This window comes from Salvelinus alpinus, chromosome 30 (genome assembly GCF_045679555.1).
Source record: "Salvelinus alpinus chromosome 30, SLU_Salpinus.1, whole genome shotgun sequence".
NCBI lineage: Eukaryota > Metazoa > Chordata > Actinopteri > Salmoniformes > Salmonidae > Salvelinus > Salvelinus alpinus.
In genome coordinates this window covers 4,666,119-4,685,348 of record NC_092115.1, presented here as the reverse complement: position 1 = coordinate 4,685,348, position 19,230 = coordinate 4,666,119, and the positions used below count along the sequence as shown (strand labels likewise).

The 19,230-nt window shown below is 49.9% G+C and overlaps 1 protein-coding gene across 2 annotated transcripts in view; it reads right to left on the bottom strand.

Moving 5' to 3' along the window:
• LOC139560603 (microtubule cross-linking factor 1-like) overlaps positions 1–19,230 on the bottom strand; it is a 207,668-nt gene that overhangs the window by 175,707 nt on the left and 12,731 nt on the right. For both annotated transcript variants that reach the window (XM_071377531.1, XM_071377532.1), the window contains exons 2-3: positions 15,504–15,728; positions 7,613–7,771 (exon numbers count right to left, since the gene is read on the bottom strand). In XM_071377531.1, the coding sequence (XP_071233632.1) occupies positions 7,613–7,771; positions 15,504–15,728 (384 nt within the window). The remainder of the gene's footprint in view (positions 1–7,612; positions 7,772–15,503; positions 15,729–19,230) is intronic.

Below are 19,230 nucleotides of genomic sequence, written 5' to 3'. Positions count from 1 at the left end.
CAGACCTATCCATCTCTCCGTCACAGACCTATCCATCTCTCCGTCACAGACCTATCCATCTCTCCGTCACAGACCTATCCATCTCTCCGTCACAGACCTATCCATCTCTCCGTCACAGACCTATCCATCTCTCCGTCACAGACCTATCCATCTCTCCGTCACAGACCTATCCATCTCTCCGTCACAGACCTATCCATCTCTCCGTCACAGACCTATCCATCTCTCCGTCACAGACCTATCCATCTCTCCGTCACAGACCTATCCATCTCTCCGTCACAGACCTATCCATCTCTCCGTCACAGACCTATCCATCTCTCCGTCACAGACCTATCCATCTCTCCGTCACAGACCTATCCATCTCTCCGTCACAGACCTATCCATCTCTCTGTCACAGACCTATCCATCTCTCTGCATAAACTAGATTCAGCGGCGGGCCTGATTGTTTTCTGGAGCGGATGGTTGGGGGACCGGAACATAATTACAAATCATTTGTAGACTGCAAGAAGACCAAACAGATATAATGTTTAACTAAAAGATAACCATTTCAAACCTTGCTTACATTTGTATACGATCACAAGTCTCTCTATTATGCGTATGAATACTTTGGAACAGGTTTGTTCTATTAAAATCACCTGGAGATGATTTCCTGGTGTTTTTATTTTAATTTTACAGTCTTCTATGTCCAACAATGAAAATTCCACACGATTTTTACATTTTGTTTTATTTTCTTTGGCTCAGAAAACTTGGCGTGCCAAATAAAACCAGCCGTGGGCTAGCCGCCAGTTGGGGAACCCTGGCCTTGATTAACCCCACTAGGGCGCAGAGAGCTCTGGAAGAGTCAACAAAGTCAAACGATGTCAAATAAATATTTAGCCTACACCTGATAGTTACACCTGATAGTTGCACCTGATAGTTGCACCTGATAGTTGCACCTGATAGTTGCACCTGATAGTTGCACCTGATATTTGCTGCATCAGCAAACGACAAGGTGGAGGTGTGGTGTACTTAGGTCATATATCAGGTGCTTAGGATCCGGATAAGTAAACCTTCTTTAAAAAGGTGACAGGCAAAAGGTTTCCCTGTTTTTCCAAACCTTTTCTTTATTACAACAGCTAAATACATCATAAAATGATCAGCAATAATATTTTGGTCCGGGTAGATTTTGTATCCTTGATTTAACACGAAAGGAGGCTCCTTAGGAATGTTTGAAAAATTAATTCATTTGAAAAGGTTCAAAGTTATCTGATTTTGGTGCACAATTTCTGCACTCACATGCTCTGATATTGTACTGTCGAGAACACAATCACAAATCTATTTCATGTTTTTGCATTTGATCCAGGAAATAATCTGGTGCCCGAGATTTTCAAAGTCGTTTTCATTTTTTTCTCTTGTGCTTCACTGTGACAGTCGGTGGCCGGTCGGGATGACGTTGTTCTCCTTCTAACTAACTATAATAAATAACTTAAATTACTGTTTTGATCTTCATTTAAGGGCAGCTCAAAAGCGGTAATAGTATTTGTGTATCTTTTCAAAGCCATTTTTCACCAGGAGAGATCATGATCCTCGATTTTCTTGGCTACTGTAAACTAGAGCTAGCTTTCCTAGCTAGATATCCAGCTAGCTAACCTTGTGTTCACAGTACAATTGTCAGAAAGGGTCTAACTAGCTATATATGGTAACGATCAGAAATAGCTTAATTATTTTCATTTGGTAGTTAGCCACGTTTTGGTTAGCTAGTTAGCTTGCTGGCTGCAGCATCAATGGCTGCATCCAGTGTAGCTAGTTAGATAGCAAAAAAAATATTTCCCAATAAGTATACTAAGTGTATTAGCTAGGTAACTAGCTAGCTTACAGTCATTATACATGTGTTGTGTTCTTTGCAGTAAGCCATGTCTGTAGCTTGAGTTGCAGTAAGCCATGAACACACCTGAACATGCCAAAATCCATCTGGGAGAATGTCCTGTGGACAGATGACACCAAATTAGAGCTTTTTTTTGGTAAAGCACACCAGAAAACAAAATGAAGCCTTCAAAAGAACATGACACCTTCCCTACAGTCCAACATGGAGGAGGGTTCAGTGATGTTTCGGGGTTGCTTTGCTGCCTCTGCCACTGAGTGCCTTGAACGTGTGCATGGCATCATGAAATCAGGAGAACACCAAGTCATTTTAGAGCTTAATGTCAGAAAGCTGGATCTCCGTTGAAGGTCATGGTTCTTCCTCACATGTGAATCCTTAAACAGATGGGTGGGGCTAAGGCTTAAGAGGGTGTGAACGATGCTGAATGGGTGTAGACAAAAAAGGACAAGAGCTGTGTTCGAATGCTCATACTAACCGCACTAAACTGTACTATTTGTGACGTGAATTGAGTATATAGTATGCTTATTGGTCACAGTATGGATAGAGTTTAGTAAGCCAAAAGTTCCCGGATGTCGTACTAAATTTGCCTAAATGCAAAGTATACAAGCAGTGGACACTATTTCCGTGCTTTCAGGGCCCATAATACAATTCATAGTAAATTCGCTTTGAATTTACGAACGCCCAGAGCGCACTCCAAATTGAATTTACAAACACACCCAAAGTTGTAAAATGTCAAGCTAATCATTTTTATCAGCATCAATTTCCGGAAGACAGGCGAAGCGCTAGTACACTCAACTGAAAGGATACAGTTCATTTACAGTATACTAAAATGAACTAATAGTATATAGAATGTAGTAAATACTCATTAAGTATGTGGTATACAGAACGTTAGTATGGGTATTCGAACACAGCTAAGCTCTCCAGTAGGTGTACTAAAATATTCAAGGGCCATTTTCTCAAAAGTTTATCAACTTCCAAAGCAGAATGACTTTCCCATTGTTCCTCAACTGCAGTGTGTGATACCATGAGTCCCTTCTTGTATCCAATGTATAATTTTATTTTATTCAAATTTTACTACATAAAAAAAAAGAATCAAGGTAGTGGGTCACAAACGTTGTTCTTTCTTTAATAAAGCCTAAATTACCATTATTATTATTAAGTGTTTGTTTGTTTTTTTGGGGTGGAGAACTTTGCCTGTCACCTTTAACACCAAATGTTATCAGTAAGTCAACAACGGAAAATAATGTCAATAAATGTTAAGTTCATACTTTGCTTCATCAGCAAACAAAAAGGTAGACAGGTCAGGGGCTTAGGAACCTGACATGGATGTCATGTGACATGGATGTCATGTGACATGGATGTCATGTGACATGGATGTCATGTGACAAGCACAGTTGAGAGAACTCAAAGAGGGCAGCTATCTGTATAGGATTCCCATTGTAGCTCCATACAGTATGTGCCTGGCCATATTGCCTGTCCTGCCATGTTTAGCAGTAGTCTTATCTCTCTCTCTCTCTCTCCGCTCCCAGACAGATTTGTACCTGTCACTCTGTCATTGTCCATTAGCCTTTTAAAGCTGACACAGACATACACACAGCAGGCAGACCCTTAAAACACACAGCTAACGCACAGACAACAGCATGCTGTACGCACACACACACACACACACACGACACACGACACACACACACACACACACACACACACACACACACACACACGACACACACGACACACGACACACACACACACACACACACGCCACCCAGAATAGCTGCTTCTCATCTCATTATACCCAGCATGCATCACCTCTGAGCTAACAGGCCACAGACGCTGACCAATCAGAACGTTGCATCGCAGACATAAAGACGCAATGAGCCAAACAATTAAACAAAATAAAAACAGAAAATTGGTGTTTAAGACCTTTTCACTGAACAAAATCTGTGTCACCTTTTTTACTTCTACCTTACCATGATCCTCCTCCTCCTCATGGTTTTATTTGGCCAGGGTGTAGTTTTATTTGGCCAGGGTGTAGTTTTATTTGGCCAGGGTGTAGTTTTATTTGGCCAGGGTGTCGTTTTATTTGGCCAGGGTGTAGTTTGATTTGGCCTGGGTGTAGTTTTATTTGGCCTGGGTGTAGTTGTATTTAGCCAGGGTGTGGTTTTATTTGGCATGGGTGTAGTTTTATTTGGCCTGAGTGTAGTTTTATTTGGCCTGAGTGTAGTTTTATTTGGCCTGAGTGTAGTTTTATTTGGCCAGGGTGTAGTTGTATTTAGCCAGGGTGTAGTTTTATTTGGCCAGGGTGTAGTTTTATTTGGCCAGGGTGTAGTTGTATTTAGCCAGGGTGTGGTTTTATTTGGCATGGGTGTAGTTTTATTTGGCCAGGGTGTAGTTTTATTTGGCCAAGGATGTAGTTTATTTGGCCAGGGCGTAGTTTTATTTGGCCCAGGGTGTAGTTTTATTTGGTCAGGGTGTAGTTTTATTTGGTTAGGATGTAGTTTATTTGGCCAGGGTGTAGTTTTATTTGGCCAGGGTGTAGTTTTATTTGGTCAGGGTGTAGTTTTATTTGGTCAGGGTGTAGTTTTATTTGGCCCCCCAAGTTTTCTGAGCAATTTTTTTGGGGGGGAGGATAGACTGTACAAAGGAAATCAGCTCCAAGGGATTTTAATGAGAGAAATCTGTTCAAGTATTCCCACGCACAATAGAGAGAAGTCCATTGCTTTCAGAAAGTATAAAGACCCCTTGACTTTTCCACATTTTGTTACGTTTCAGCATTATTCTAAAATTGATATTTTTCTAATCCTCCTCAATCTACACACAATACACCATAATGACATCACAATACCCCTTAATGACATCACAATACCCCATAATGGCATCACAATACCCCATAATGACATCACAATACCCCTTAATGACATCACAATACCCCATAATGACATCACAATACCCCATAATGACATCACAATACCCCATAATGACATCACAATACCCCATAATGACATCACACTACCCCATAATGACATCACAATACCCCATAATGACATCACAATACCCCATAATGACAATGTGAAAACAGGTTTTTAGAAATGTTAGTAAATGTATGAAAATAAACAGAAATACCTCATTTACATAAGTATTCAGACCCTTTGCTATGAGACTCGAAATTGAGCTTAGGTGCATCCTGTTTCCATTGATCATCCTTGAGATGTTTCTACAACTTAATTGGAGTCCACCTGTGGTAAGTTCAATTGATTGGACATTATTTGGAAAGGCACACACCTGTCTATATAAGGTCCCACAGTTGACAGTGCATGTCAGAGCAAAAACCTGGCCAAACTGAGCAATCGGGGTAAAAGTGCCTTGGTCAGGGAGGTGACCAAGAACCCGATGGTCACTCTGACAGAGCCCCAGACTTCCTCTGTGGAGATGCCAACCATCACGTCTGGAGGAAACCTGGCACCATCCCTATGATGAAGTATGGTGGTGGCAGCATCATGCTGTGGGGATGTTTTTCGGCGGCAGGGACTGGGAGACTAGTCAGGATCGAGGGACAGGTGAACATTCCAACAGGACAACAAGCCTAAGCACACAGCCAAGACAACATAGGAGTGGCTTCGGGACAAGTCTCTGTGAAGGTCCTTGAGTAGCCCAGCCAGAGCCCGGACTTGAACCCAATCAAACATCTCTGGAGAGACCTGAAAATAGCTGTGCAGTGATGCTCCCCATCCAACCTGACAGAGCTTGAGAGGATCTGCAGAGAAGAATGGGAGAAACTCCCCAAACACAGGTGTGCCAAGCGTGTAGCGTCAAAGCTGACATCAGGTGTGCAAAGCTGTCATTAAGGCAAAGGGTAGCTATAAAATAGATGTTGATTTGTTTAACACTTTTTTGGTTAGTACATGATTCCATATGTGTTATTTCATAGTTTTGATGTCTTCACTATTAGTCTACAATGTAGAAAATAGTAAAAAAATAAAGAAAGAAAAACCCTTGAATGAGTAGGTGTGTCCAAACTTTTAACTGGTCTATGTAAATGTGATTTTTCAGTTTGTTATTTTTTATAAACTTACAAAAATGTATAAAAACCAGTTTTTGCTTTGTCATTATGGGGTATTGTGATGTCATTATGGGGTATTGTGATGTCATTATGGGGTATTGTGATGTCATTATGGGGTATTGTGATGTCATTATGGGGTATTGTGATGTCATTATGGGGTATTGTGTGTAGATTGATGAGTATTTTTTATTCAGTATAGAATAAGGCTGGAACGTAACAAAATGTGGAAAAAGTCAAGGGGTCTGAATACTTTCCGAATGCACTGGATGTGATCGCATACAAATGTAAGCAAGATTTTAAATGATTATGTTGTAGTCAAATATTATATCTGTTTGGGCTTCTTGCGGTCAATTCGCAGTCAACAAATGATTTGTAATCACGTTCCAGTCCCCCAACGATCCGTTCAAGAAAAAATAAATCGTCCCGTGTTGGTAATCCTGTTGGGGAATTTTTTTAATGTATTGTGTAGTGGAGCTGCATAAGTGTTGCTCTCCACTTTCTGGAGGTTGATGATCCCTGGAGGAAAGCCTGTTTAGAGATCTTAAACTCCTCCTCCTCCTCCTGCTCCCCCCCTCCTTCTCCCCCCTCTCCCCCCCCCCCTCCTCCTCCTCCCTCCTCCCCCTTTCCTCCTCCCCCCTCTTTATTTCTGTCCAGTTCATTGTGTAGAGCCTGTTTAGAGATCTCCTCCTCCTCCTCCCTCCTCCCCCTCTCCTCCTCCTCCTCCTCCCCCCTCTTTATTTCTGTCCAGTTCATTGTGTAGAGCCTGTTTAGAGATCTCCACCTCCTCCTCTCCTCCTTCTCCACCCCCCATTCTCCCCCCTCCTCCTCCCTCCCTCCCTCCCTCCCTCCCTCCCTCCTCCTCCTCTACCTCTTTATTTCTGTCCAGTTCATTGTGTAGAGCCTGTATAGAGATCTCCACCTCCTCCTCTCCTCCTCCTTCTCCACCCCCCCATTCTCCCCCCCTCCTCCTCCTCCTCCCCCCCTCCTCTCCCTCCCTCCCTCATCCTCCTCCTCCCTCCCTCCTCCTCTCCTACCTCTTTATTTCTCTCCAGTTCATTGTGTAGAGCCTGGTTAGAGATCTCCTCCTCCTCCTCCTCCCCCCTCCTCCCCCTCCCTCCTCCTCCTCTCCTACCTCTTTATTTCTCTCCAGTTCATTGTGTAGAGCCTGGTTAGAGATCTCCTCCTCCTCCCTCTCCTCCTCCTCCCTCCTCCTCCTATCCTACCTCTTTATTTCTCTCCAGTTCATTGTGTAGAGCCTGGTTAGAGATCTCCACCCTCTCCTCCTCCTCCCTCCTCCTCCTCCTCCTCTCCTACCTCTTTATTTCTCTCCAGTTCATTGTGTAGAGCCTGGTTAGAGATCTCCACCCTCTCCTCCTCCTCCCTCCTCCTCCTCCTCCTCTCCTACCTCTTTATTTCTCTCCAGTTCATTGTGTAGAGCCTGGTTAGAGATCTCCTCCTCCTCCCCCCCCTCCTCCTCCTCCCTCCCTCCCTCCTCCTCTCCTACCTCTTTATTTCTCTCCAGTTCATTGTGTAGAGCCTGGTTAGAGATCTCCACCCTCTCCTCCTCCTCCCTCCTCCTCCTCCTCCTCTCCTACCTCTTTATTTCTCTCCAGTTCATTGTGTAGAGCCTGGTTAGAGATCTCCTCCTCCTCCCCCCCCTCCTCCTCCTCCCTCCCTCCCTCCTCCTCTCCTACCTCTTTATTTCTCTCCAGTTCATTGTGTAGAGCCTGGTTAGAGATCTCCACCTCGATGATCCTCTGTCTCAGCAGCTCATTCTCATCTTCAGCCCTGGTCCTCTTGTCTTCTACATTCTCCAGCTCGTTGTGCAGACGCACTGACACATCTTTGGCCACCTGCACGGGGACAGTCACATGGGGACACAGTCACACGGGGACACAGTCACACGGGGACATAGTCACATGGGGACACAGTCACATGGGGACACAGTCACACGGGGACACAGTCACACGGGGACACAGTCACACGGGGACACAGTCACATGGGGACACAGTCACATGGGGACACAGTCACACGGGGACACAGTCACACGGGGACATAGTCACATGGGGACACAGTCACACGGGGACACAGTCACACGGGGACACAGTCACACGGGGACACAGTCACACGGGGACACAGTCACACGGGGACACAGTTACATGAGTCATGTGTGACAATAACAAGTCCTAAAGACATTGAGGTCATGAAACACACAGATGGACGTGCGCATACACACACCCAGTCTGGGCCACTCGTCAACAACACGTACCTTCTGGTCCTGTTCCAGGTTGGGCCACTCGTCAACAACACGTACCTTCTGGTCCTGTTCCAGGTTGGGCCACTCGTCAACAACACGTACCTTCTGGTCCTGTTCCAGGTTGGGCCACTCGTCAACAACACGTATCTTCTGGTCCTGTTCCAGGTTGGGCCACTCGTCAACAACACGTACCTTCTGGTCCTGTTCCAGGTTGGGCCACTCGTCAACAACACGTACCTTCTGGTCCTGTTCCAGGTTGGACCACTCGTCAACAACACGTACCTTCTGGTTCTGTTCCAGGTTGGGCCACTCGTCAACAACACGTACCTTCTGGTCCTGTTCCAGGTTGGACCACTCGTCAACAACACGTACCTTCTGGTCCTGTTCCAGGTTGGGCCACTCGTCAACAACACGTACCTTCTGGTCCTGTTCCAGGTTGGGCCACTCGTCAACAACACGTACCTTCTGGTCCTGTTCCAGGTTGGGGCCACTCGTCAACAACACGTACCTTCTGGTCCTGTTCGAGGTTGGGGCCACTCGTCAACAACACGTACCTTCTGGTCCTGTTCCAGGTTGGGCCACTCGTCAACAACACGTACCTTCTGGTCCTGTTCCAGGTTGGGCCACTCGTCAACAACACGTACCTTCTGGTTCTGTTCCAGGTTGGGCCACTCGTCAACAACACGTACCTTCTGGTCCTGTTCCAGGTTGGGCCACTCGTCAACAACACGTACCTTCTGGTCCTGTTCCAGGTTGGGCCACTCGTCAACAACACGTACCTTCTGGTCCTGTTCCAGGTTGGGCCACTCGTCAACAACACGTACCTTCTGGTCCTGTTCCAGGTTGGGCCACTCGTCAACAACACGTACCTTCTGGTCCTGTTCCAGGTTGGGCCACTCGTCAACAACACGTACCTTCTGGTCCTGTTCCAGGTTGGGCCACTCGTCAACAACACGTACCTTCTGGTCCTGTTCCAGGTTGGGCCACTCGTCAACAACACGTACCTTCTGGTCCTGTTCCAGGTTGGGCCACTCGTCAACAACACGTACCTTCTGGTCCTGTTCCAGGTTGGGCCACTCGTCAACAACACGTACCGTCTGGTCCTGTTCCAGGTTGGGCCACTCGTCAACAACACGTTGAGGTCCTGTTCCAGGTTGGGCCACTCGTCAACAACACGTACCTTCTGGTCCTGTTCCAGGTTGGGCCACTCGTCAACAACACGTACCTTCTGGTCCTGTTCCAGGTTGGGCCACTCGTCAACAACACGTACCTTCTGGTCCTGTTCCAGGTTGGGCCACTCGTCAACAACACGTACCTTCTGGTCCTGTTCGAGGTTGGGCCACTCGTCAACAACACGTACCTTCTGGTCCTGTTCCAGGTCGGGCCACTCGTCAACAACACGTACCTTCTGGTCCTGTTCCAGGTTGGGCCACTCGTCAACAACACGTACCTTCTGGTTCTGTTCCAGGTTGGGCCACTCGTCAACAACACGTACCTTCTGGTCCTGTTCCAGGTTGGGCCACTCGTCAACAACACGTACCTTCTGGTCCTGTTCCAGGTTGGGCCACTCGTCAACAACACGTACCTTCTGGTTCTGTTCCAGTTGGGCCACTCGTCAACAACACGTACCTTCTGGTTCTGTTCCAGTTGGGCCACTCGTCAACAACACGTACCTTCTGGTCCTGTTCCAGGTTGGACCACTCGTCAACAACACGTACCTTCTGGTCCTGTTCCAGGTTGGGCCACTCGTCAACAACACGTACCTTCTGGTCCTGTTCCAGGTTGGGCCACTCGTCAACAACACGTACCTTCTGGTCCTGTTCCAGGTTGGGCCACTCGTCAACAACACGTACCTTCTGGTCCTGTTCCAGGTTGGGCCACTCGTCAACAACACGTACCTTCTGGTCCTGTTCCAGGTTGGGCCACTCGTCAACAACACGTACCTTCTGGTTCTGTTCCAGGTTGGGCCACTCGTCAACAACACGTACCTTCTGGTCCTGTTCCAGGTTGGGCCACTCGTCAACAACACGTACCTTCTGGTCCTGTTCCAGGTTGGGCCACTCGTCAACAACACGTACCTTCTGGTCCTGTTCCAGGTTGGGCCACTCGTCAACAACACGTACCTTCTGGTCCTGTTCCAGGTTGGGCCACTCGTCAACAACACGTACCTTCTGGTCCTGTTCCAGGTTGGGCCACTCGTCAACAACACGTACCGTCTGGTCCTGTTCCAGGTTGGGCCACTCGTCAACAACACGTTGAGGTCCTGTTCCAGGTTGGGCCACTCGTCAACAACACGTACCTTCTGGTCCTGTTCCAGGTTGGGCCACTCGTCAACAACACGTACCTTCTGGTCCTGTTCCAGGTTGGGCCACTCGTCAACAACACGTACCTTCTGGTTCTGTTCCAGGTTGGGCCACTCGTCAACAACACGTACCTTCTGGTCCTGTTCCAGGTTGGGCCACTCGTCAACAACACGTACCTTCTGGTCCTGTTCCAGGTTGGGCCACTCGTCAACAACACGTACCTTCTGGTTCTGTTCCAGGTTGGGCCACTCGTCAACAACACGTACCTTCTGGTCCTGTTCCAGGTTGGGCCACTCGTCAACAACACGTACCTTCTGGTCCTGTTCCAGGTTGGGCCACTCGTCAACAACACGTACCTTCTGGTCCTGTTCCAGGTTGGGCCACTCGTCAACAACACGTACCTTGTGGTCCTGTTCCAGGTTGGGCCACTCGTCAACAACACGTACCTTGTGGTCCTGTTCCAGGTTGGACCACTCGTCAACAACACGTACCTTCTGGTCCTGTTCCAGGTTGGGCCACTCGTCAACAACACGTACCTTCTGGTCCTGTTCCAGGTTGGGCCACTCGTCAACAACACGTACCTTCTGGTCCTGTTCCAGGTTGGGCCACTCGTCAACAACACGTACCTTCTGGTCCTGTTCCAGGTTGGGCCACTCGTCAACAACACGTACCTTCTGGTCCTGTTCCAGGTTGGGGTCACTCGTCAACAACACGTACCTTCTGGTTCTGTTCCAGGTTGGGCCACTCGTCAACAACACGTACCTTCTGGTCCTGTTCCAGGTTGGACCACTCGTCAACAACACGTACCTTGAGGTCCTGTTCCAGGTTGGGCCACTCGTCAACAACACGTACCTTCTGGTCCTGTTCCAGGTTGGACCACTCGTCAACAACACGTACCTTCTGGTCCTGTTCCAGGTTGGACCACTCGTCAACAACACGTACCTTGAGGTCCTGTTCCAGGTTGGGCCACTCGTCAACAACACGTACCTTGAGGTCCTGTTCCAGGTTGGGCCACTCGTCAACAACACGTACCTTCTGGTTCTGTTCCAGGTTGGGCCACTCGTCAACAACACGTACCTTCTGGTCCTGTTCCAGGTTGGGCCACTCGTCAACAACACGTACCTTCTGGTCCTGTTCCAGGTTGGGCCACTCGTCAACAACACGTACCTTCTGGTCCTGTTCCAGGTTGGACCACTCGTCAACAACACGTACCTTCTGGTCCTGTTCCAGGTTGGGCCACTCGTCAACAACACGTACCTTCTGGTCCTGTTCCAGGTTGGGCCACTCGTCAACAACACGTATCTTCTGGTCCTGTTCCAGGTTGGGCCACTCGTCAACAACACGTACCTTCTGGTCCTGTTCCAGGTTGGGCCACTCGTCAACAACACGTACCTTCTGGTCCTGTTCCAGGTTGGGCCACTCGTCAACAACACGTACCTTCTGGTTCTGTTCCAGGTTGGACCACTCGTCAACAACACGTACCTTCTGGTCCTGTTCCAGGTTGGGCCACTCGTCAACAACACGTACCTTCTGGTTCTGTTCCAGGTTGGGCCACTCGTCAACAACACGTACCTTCTGGTCCTGTTCCAGGTTGGGCCACTCGTCAACAACACGTACCTTCTGGTCCTGTTCCAGGTTGGGCCACTCGTCAACAACACGTACCTTCTGGTCCTGTTCCAGGTTGGGCCACTCGTCAACAACACGTACCTTCTGGTCCTGTTCCAGGTTGGGCCACTCGTCAACAACACGTACCTTCTGGTCCTGTTCCAGGTTGGGCCACTCGTCAACAACACGTACCTTCTGGTCCTGTTCCAGGTTGGGCCACTCGTCAACAACACGTACCTTCTGGTCCTGTTCCAGGTTGGGCCACTCGTCAACAACACGTACCTTCTGGTCCTGTTCGAGGTTGGGCCACTCGTCAACAACACGTACCTTCTGGTCCTGTTCCAGGTTGGGCCACTCGTCAACAACACGTACCTTCTGGTTCTGTTCCAGGTTGGGCCACTCGTCAACAACACGTACCTTCTGGTCCTGTTCCAGGTTGGGCCACTCGTCAACAACACGTACCTTCTGGTCCTGTTCCAGGTTGGGCCACTCGTCAACAACACGTACCTTCTGGTCCTGTTCCAGGTTGGGCCACTCGTCAACAACACGTATCTTCTGGTCCTGTTCCAGGTTGGGCCACTCGTCAACAACACGTACCTTCTGGTCCTGTTCCAGGTTGGGCCACTCGTCAACAACACGTACCTTCTGGTCCTGTTCCAGGTTGGGCCACTCGTCAACAACACGTACCTTCTGGTCCTGTTCCAGGTTGGGCCACTCGTCAACAACACGTACCTTCTGGTCCTGTTCCAGGTTGGGCCACTCGTCAACAACACGTACCTTCTGGTTCTGTTCCAGGTTGGGCCACTCGTCAACAGCACGTACCTTCTGGTCCTGTTCCAGGTTGGGCCACTCGTCAACAACACGTACCTTCTGGTCCTGTTCCAGGTTGGGCCACTCGTCAACAACACGTACCTTGAGGTCCTGTTCCAGGTTGGGCCACTCGTCAACAACACGTACCTTCTGGTCCTGTTCCAGGTTGGGCCACTCGTCAACAACACGTATCTTCTGGTCCTGTTCCAGGTTGGGCCACTCGTCAACAACACGTACCTTCTGGTCCTGTTCCAGGTTGGGCCACTCGTCAACAACACGTACCTTCTGGTCCTGTTCCAGGTTGGGCCACTCGTCAACAACACGTACCTTCTGGTCCTGTTCCAGGTTGGACCACTCGTCAACAACACGTACCTTCTGGTCCTGTTCCAGGTTGGGCCACTCGTCAACAACACGTACCTTCTGGTTCTGTTCCAGGTTGGGCCACTCGTCAACAACACGTTGAGGTCCTGTTCCAGGTTGGGCCACTCGTCAACAACACGTACCTTCTGGTCCTGTTCCAGGTTGGGCCACTCGTCAACAACACGTACCTTCTGGTCCTGTTCCAGGTTGGGCCACTCGTCAACAACACGTACCTTCTGGTCCTGTTCCAGGTTGGGCCACTCGTCAACAACACGTACCTTCTGGTCCTGTTCCAGGTTGGGCCACTCGTCAACAACACGTTGAGGTCCTGTTCCAGGTTGGGCCACTCGTCAACAACACGTACCTTCTGGTCCTGTTCCAGGTTGGGCCACTCGTCAACAACACGTACCTTCTGGTCCTGTTCCAGGTTGGGCCACTCGTCAACAACACGTACCTTCTGGTCCTGTTCCAGGTTGGGCCACTCGTCAACAACACGTACCTTCTGGTCCTGTTCCAGGTTGGGCCACTCGTCAACAACACGTACCTTCTGGTCCTGTTCCAGGTTGGGCCACTCGTCAACAACACGTACCTTCTGGTCCTGTTCCAGGTTGGGCCACTCGTCAACAACACGTACCTTCTGGTCCTGTTCCAGGTTGGGCCACTCGTCAACAACACGTACCTTCTGGTCCTGTTCCAGGTTGGACCACTCGTCAACAACACATACCTTCTGGTCCTGTTCCAGTTGGGCCACTCGTCAACAACACATACCTTCTGGTCCTGTTCCAGTTGGGCCACTCGTCAACAACACGTACCTTCTGGTCCTGTTCCAGGTTGGGCCACTCGTCAACAACACGTACCTTCTGGTCCTGTTCCAGGTTGGACCACTCGTCAACAACACGTACCTTGAGGTCCTGTTCCAGGTTGGACCACTCGTCAACAACACGTACCTTCTGGTTCTGTTCCAGGTTGGGCCACTCGTCAACAACACGTACCTTCTGGTCCTGTTCCAGGTTGGGCCACTCGTCAACAACACGTACCTTCTGGTCCTGTTCCAGGTTGGGCCACTCGTCAACAACACGTTGAGGTCCTGTTCCAGGTTGGGCCACTCGTCAACAACACGTACCTTCTGGTCCTGTTCCAGGTTGGGCCACTCGTCAACAACACGTATCTTCTGGTCCTGTTCCAGGTTGGGCCACTCGTCAACAACACGTACCTTCTGGTCCTGTTCCAGGTTGGGCCACTCGTCAACAACACGTACCTTCTGGTCCTGTTCCAGGTTGGGCCACTCGTCAACAACACGTACCTTCTGGTCCTGTTCCAGGTTGGGCCACTCGTCAACAACACGTACCTTCTGGTTCTGTTCCAGGTTGGGCCACTCGTCAACAACACGTACCTTCTGGTCCTGTTCCAGGTTGGGCCACTCGTCAACAACACGTACCTTCTGGTCCTGTTCCAGGTTGGGCCACTCGTCAACAACACGTACCTTGAGGTCCTGTTCCAGGTTGGGCCACTCGTCAACAACACGTACCTTCTGGTCCTGTTCCAGGTTGGGCCACTCGTCAACAACACGTACCTTCTGGTCCTGTTCCAGGTTGGGCCACTCGTCAACAACACGTACCTTCTGGTCCTGTTCCAGGTTGGGCCACTCGTCAACAACACGTACCTTCTGGTCCTGTTCCAGGTTGGGCCACTCGTCAACAACACGTACCTTCTGGTCCTGTTCCAGGTTGGGCCACTCGTCAACAACACGTACCTTCTGGTCCTGTTCCAGGTTGGGCCACTCGTCAACAACACGTACCTTCTGGTCCTGTTCCAGGTTGGGCCACTCGTCAACAACACGTACCTTCTGGTCCTGTTTCCAGGTTGGGCCACTCGTCAACAACACGTACCTTCTGGTCCTGTTCCAGGTTGGGCCACTCGTCAACAACACGTACCTTCTGGTCCTGTTCTCAGGTTGGGCCACTCGTCAACAACACGTACCTTCTGGTCCTGTTCCAGGTTGGGCCACTCGTCAACAACACGTACCTTCTGGTCCTGTTCCAGGTTGGGCCACTCGTCAACAACACGTACCTTCTGGTCCTGTTCCAGGTTGGGCCACTCGTCAACAACACGTACCTTCTGGTCCTGTTCCAGGTTGGGCCACTCGTCAACAACACGTACCTTCTGGTCCTGTTCCAGGTTGGGCCACTCGTCAACAACACGTACCTTGAGGTCCTGTTCCAGGTTGGGCCACTCGTCAACAACACGTACCTTGAGGTCCTGTTCCAGGTTGCGTAGCAGCTCTCCATCTACATGTCCAGTCTGGGCCACTCTGAGGCTCTTCTGCTCCGCCTTACGGAGACGGTACTGTAGGATCCGGCACTTCTTATTGGAGCGGTCCAGCTCCCTCTGTAACTCCTGCACCTGGTACACTTCCTCTTCCAGGTAACTGTCCCGTGCCTCCTCCATCTCCGCACGCAGCTCCTCCACTTCATCCTGGAGGAGAGAGAGAGAGAGAGAGAGAGAGAGAGAGAGAGAGAGAGAGAGAGAGAGAGAGAGAGAGAGAGACAGAGACAGAGAGAGAGACAGAGACAGAGACAGAGACAGAGACAGAGACAGAGACAGAGACAGAGAGAGAGAGAGAGAGAGAGAGAGAGAGAGAGAGAGAGAGAGAGAGAGAGAGAGAGAGAGACAGAGACAGAGACAGAGACAGAGAGAGAGAGAGAGACAGACAGAGAGAGACAGAGAGAGAGACAGAGACAGAGAGAGAGACAGAGACAGAGAGAGAGACAGAGACAGAGACAGAGAGAGAGAGACAGAGACAGAGAGAGAGAGACAGAGACAGAGACAGAGACAGAGACAGAGACAGAGAGAGAGAGAGAGACAGAGAGACAGAGAGACAGAGAGACAGAGAGACAGAGAGACAGAGAGACAGAGACAGAGACAGAGACAGAGACAGAGACAGAGACAGAGAGAGAGAGAGAGAGAGAGAGAGAGAGAGAGAGAGAGAGACAGAGAGACAGAGACAGAGACAGAGACAGAGAGAGAGACAGAGAGAGAGACAGAGAGAGAGACAGAGACAGAGACAGAGACAGAGACAGAGACAGAGAGAGAGAGAGAGAGAGAGACAGAGAGTTTACCGTTCATCTTCCAAGAGAGTATACTAGTTGACCTTCATCTCTAAGACTCAATGCTTTTTCTGTTCATTGTATATCTCCCCACATACAGTACACGTACACAGCTTGACTGACACACAAAATAGTTATACAGGGACACACAGAGACACAGAGAGACACAGAGACACACAGAGAAAGGAGAGACACAGGGACACAGAAAGACACATAGAGAGAGGAGAGACACAGAGACACACAGAGAGAGGAGAGACACAGGGACACAGAAAGACACATAGAGAGAGGAGAGACACAGAGACACACAGAGAGAGGAGAGACACAGGGACACAGAGAGAGGAGAGACACAGAGACACAGAGAGAGGAGAGACACAGAGACACACAGAGACACACAGAGAGTGGAGAGACACAGGGACACACAGAGAGAGGAAAGACACAGAGACACACAGAGAGAGGAGAGACACAGGGACACACAGAGACACACAGAGAGAGGAGAGACACAGAGAGAGGAGAGACACAGGGACACACAGAGAGAGGAGAGACACAGGGACACACAGAGACACACAGAGAGAGGAGAGACACAGGGACACACAGGGACACACAGAGACACACAGAGAGAGGAGAGACACAGGGACACACAGCGACACACAGAGAGAGGAGAGACACGGGGACACAGAAAGACACACAGAGAGAGGGGAGACACAGAGACACAGAGAGAGGAGAGACACACAGAGACACACAGAGAGAGGAGAGACACAGGGACACACAGAGACACACAGAGAGAGGAGAGACACAGAGAGAGGAGAGACACAGGGACACACAGAGAGAGGAGAGACACAGGGACACACAGAGACACACAGAGAGAGGAGAGACACAGGGACACACAGAGACACACAGAAAGAGGAGAGACACAGGGACACAGAAAGACACATTGAGAGAGGAGAGACACAGAGACACACAGAGAGAGGAGAGACACAGAGACACAGAAAGACACATAGAGAGAGGAGAGACACAGAGACACACAGAGAGAGGAGAGACACAGAGACACAGAAAGACACATAGAGAGAGGAGAGACACAGAGACACACAGAGAGAGGAGAGACACAGAGACACAGAAAGACACAGAGAGAGAGGAGAGACACAGGGACACACAGAGAGAGGAGAGACACAGGGACACACAGAGAGAGGAGAGTCACAGGGACACACAGAGACACACAGAGAGAGGCGAGACACAGGGACACACAGAGAGAGGAGAGACACAGAGACACACAGAGACACACAGAGAGAGGAGAGTCACAGGGACACACAGAGACACACAGAGAGAGGAGAGACACAGGGACACACAGAGAGAGGAGAGACACAGAGACACACAGAGAGAGGAGAGACACAGAGACACACAGAGACACACAGAGAGAGGAGAGACACAGGGACACACAGAGAGAGGAGAGACACAGGGACACACAGAGACACACAGAGAGAGGAGAGACACAGGGACACACAGAGAGAGGAGAGACACAGAGACACACAGAGACACACAGAGAGAGGAGAGACACAGGGACACACAGAGAGAGGAGAGACACAGAGACACACAGAGAGAGGAGAGACACAGAGACACACAGAGAGAGGAGAGACACAGGGACACACAGATACACACAGAGAGAGGAGAGACACAGGGACACACAGAGAGAGGAGAGACACAGAGACACACAGAGACACAGAGAGAGGAGAGACACAGGGACACAGAGAGAGGAGAGACACAGGGACACAGAGAGAGGAGAGACACAGGGACATAGAGAGAGGAGAGACACAGAGACACACAGAGACACACAGAGACACACAGAGAGAGGAGAGACACAGGGACACACAGAGAAACACAGAGAGAGGAGAGACACAGGGACACACAGAGACACACAGAAAGAGGAGAGACACAGGGACACAGAAAGACACATAGAGAGAGGAGAGACACAGGGACACACAGAGAGAGGAGAGACACAGGGACACACAGAGAGAGGAGAGACACGGGGACACAGAAAGACACACAGAGAGAGGAGAGACACGGGGACACAGAAAGACACACAGAGAGAGGGGAGACACAGAGACACAGAGAGAGGAGAGACACAGGGACACAGAGAGAGAGGAGAGACACAGGGACACAGAGAGAGGAGAGACACAGGGACACACAGAGAGAGGAGAGACACAGGGACACACAGAGAGAGGAGAGACACAGGGACACACAGAGACACACAGAGAGAGGAGAGACACGGGGACACACAGGGACACACAGAGAGAGGAGAGACACAGGGACACACAGAAAGACACACAGAGAGAGGAGAGACACAGAGACACAGAGAGAGGAGAGACACAGAGACACACAGAGAGAGGAGAGACACAGGGACACACAGAGAGGAGAGACACAGGGACACACAGAGAGGAGAGACACACAGAGACAAGAGAGACACAGAGACACAGAGAGAGGAGAGACACAGGGACACACAGAGACACACAGAGAGAGGAGAGACACAGGGACACACAGAGACACAGAGAGAGGAGAGACACACAGAGACACACAGAGAGAGGAGAGACACAGGGACACACAGAGACACACAGAGAGAGGAGAGACACGGGGACACAGAGAGAGGAGAGACACAGGGACACACAGAGAGAGGAGAGACACACAGAGACACACAGAGAGAGGAGAGACACACAGAGACACAGAGAGAGGAGAGACACACAGAGACACACAGAGAGAGGAGAGACACAGGGACACACAGGGACACACAGAGAGAGGAGAGACACAGAGACACAGAGAGAGGAGAGACACAGAGACACACAGAGAGAGGAGAGACACAGGGACACACAGAGAGAGGAGAG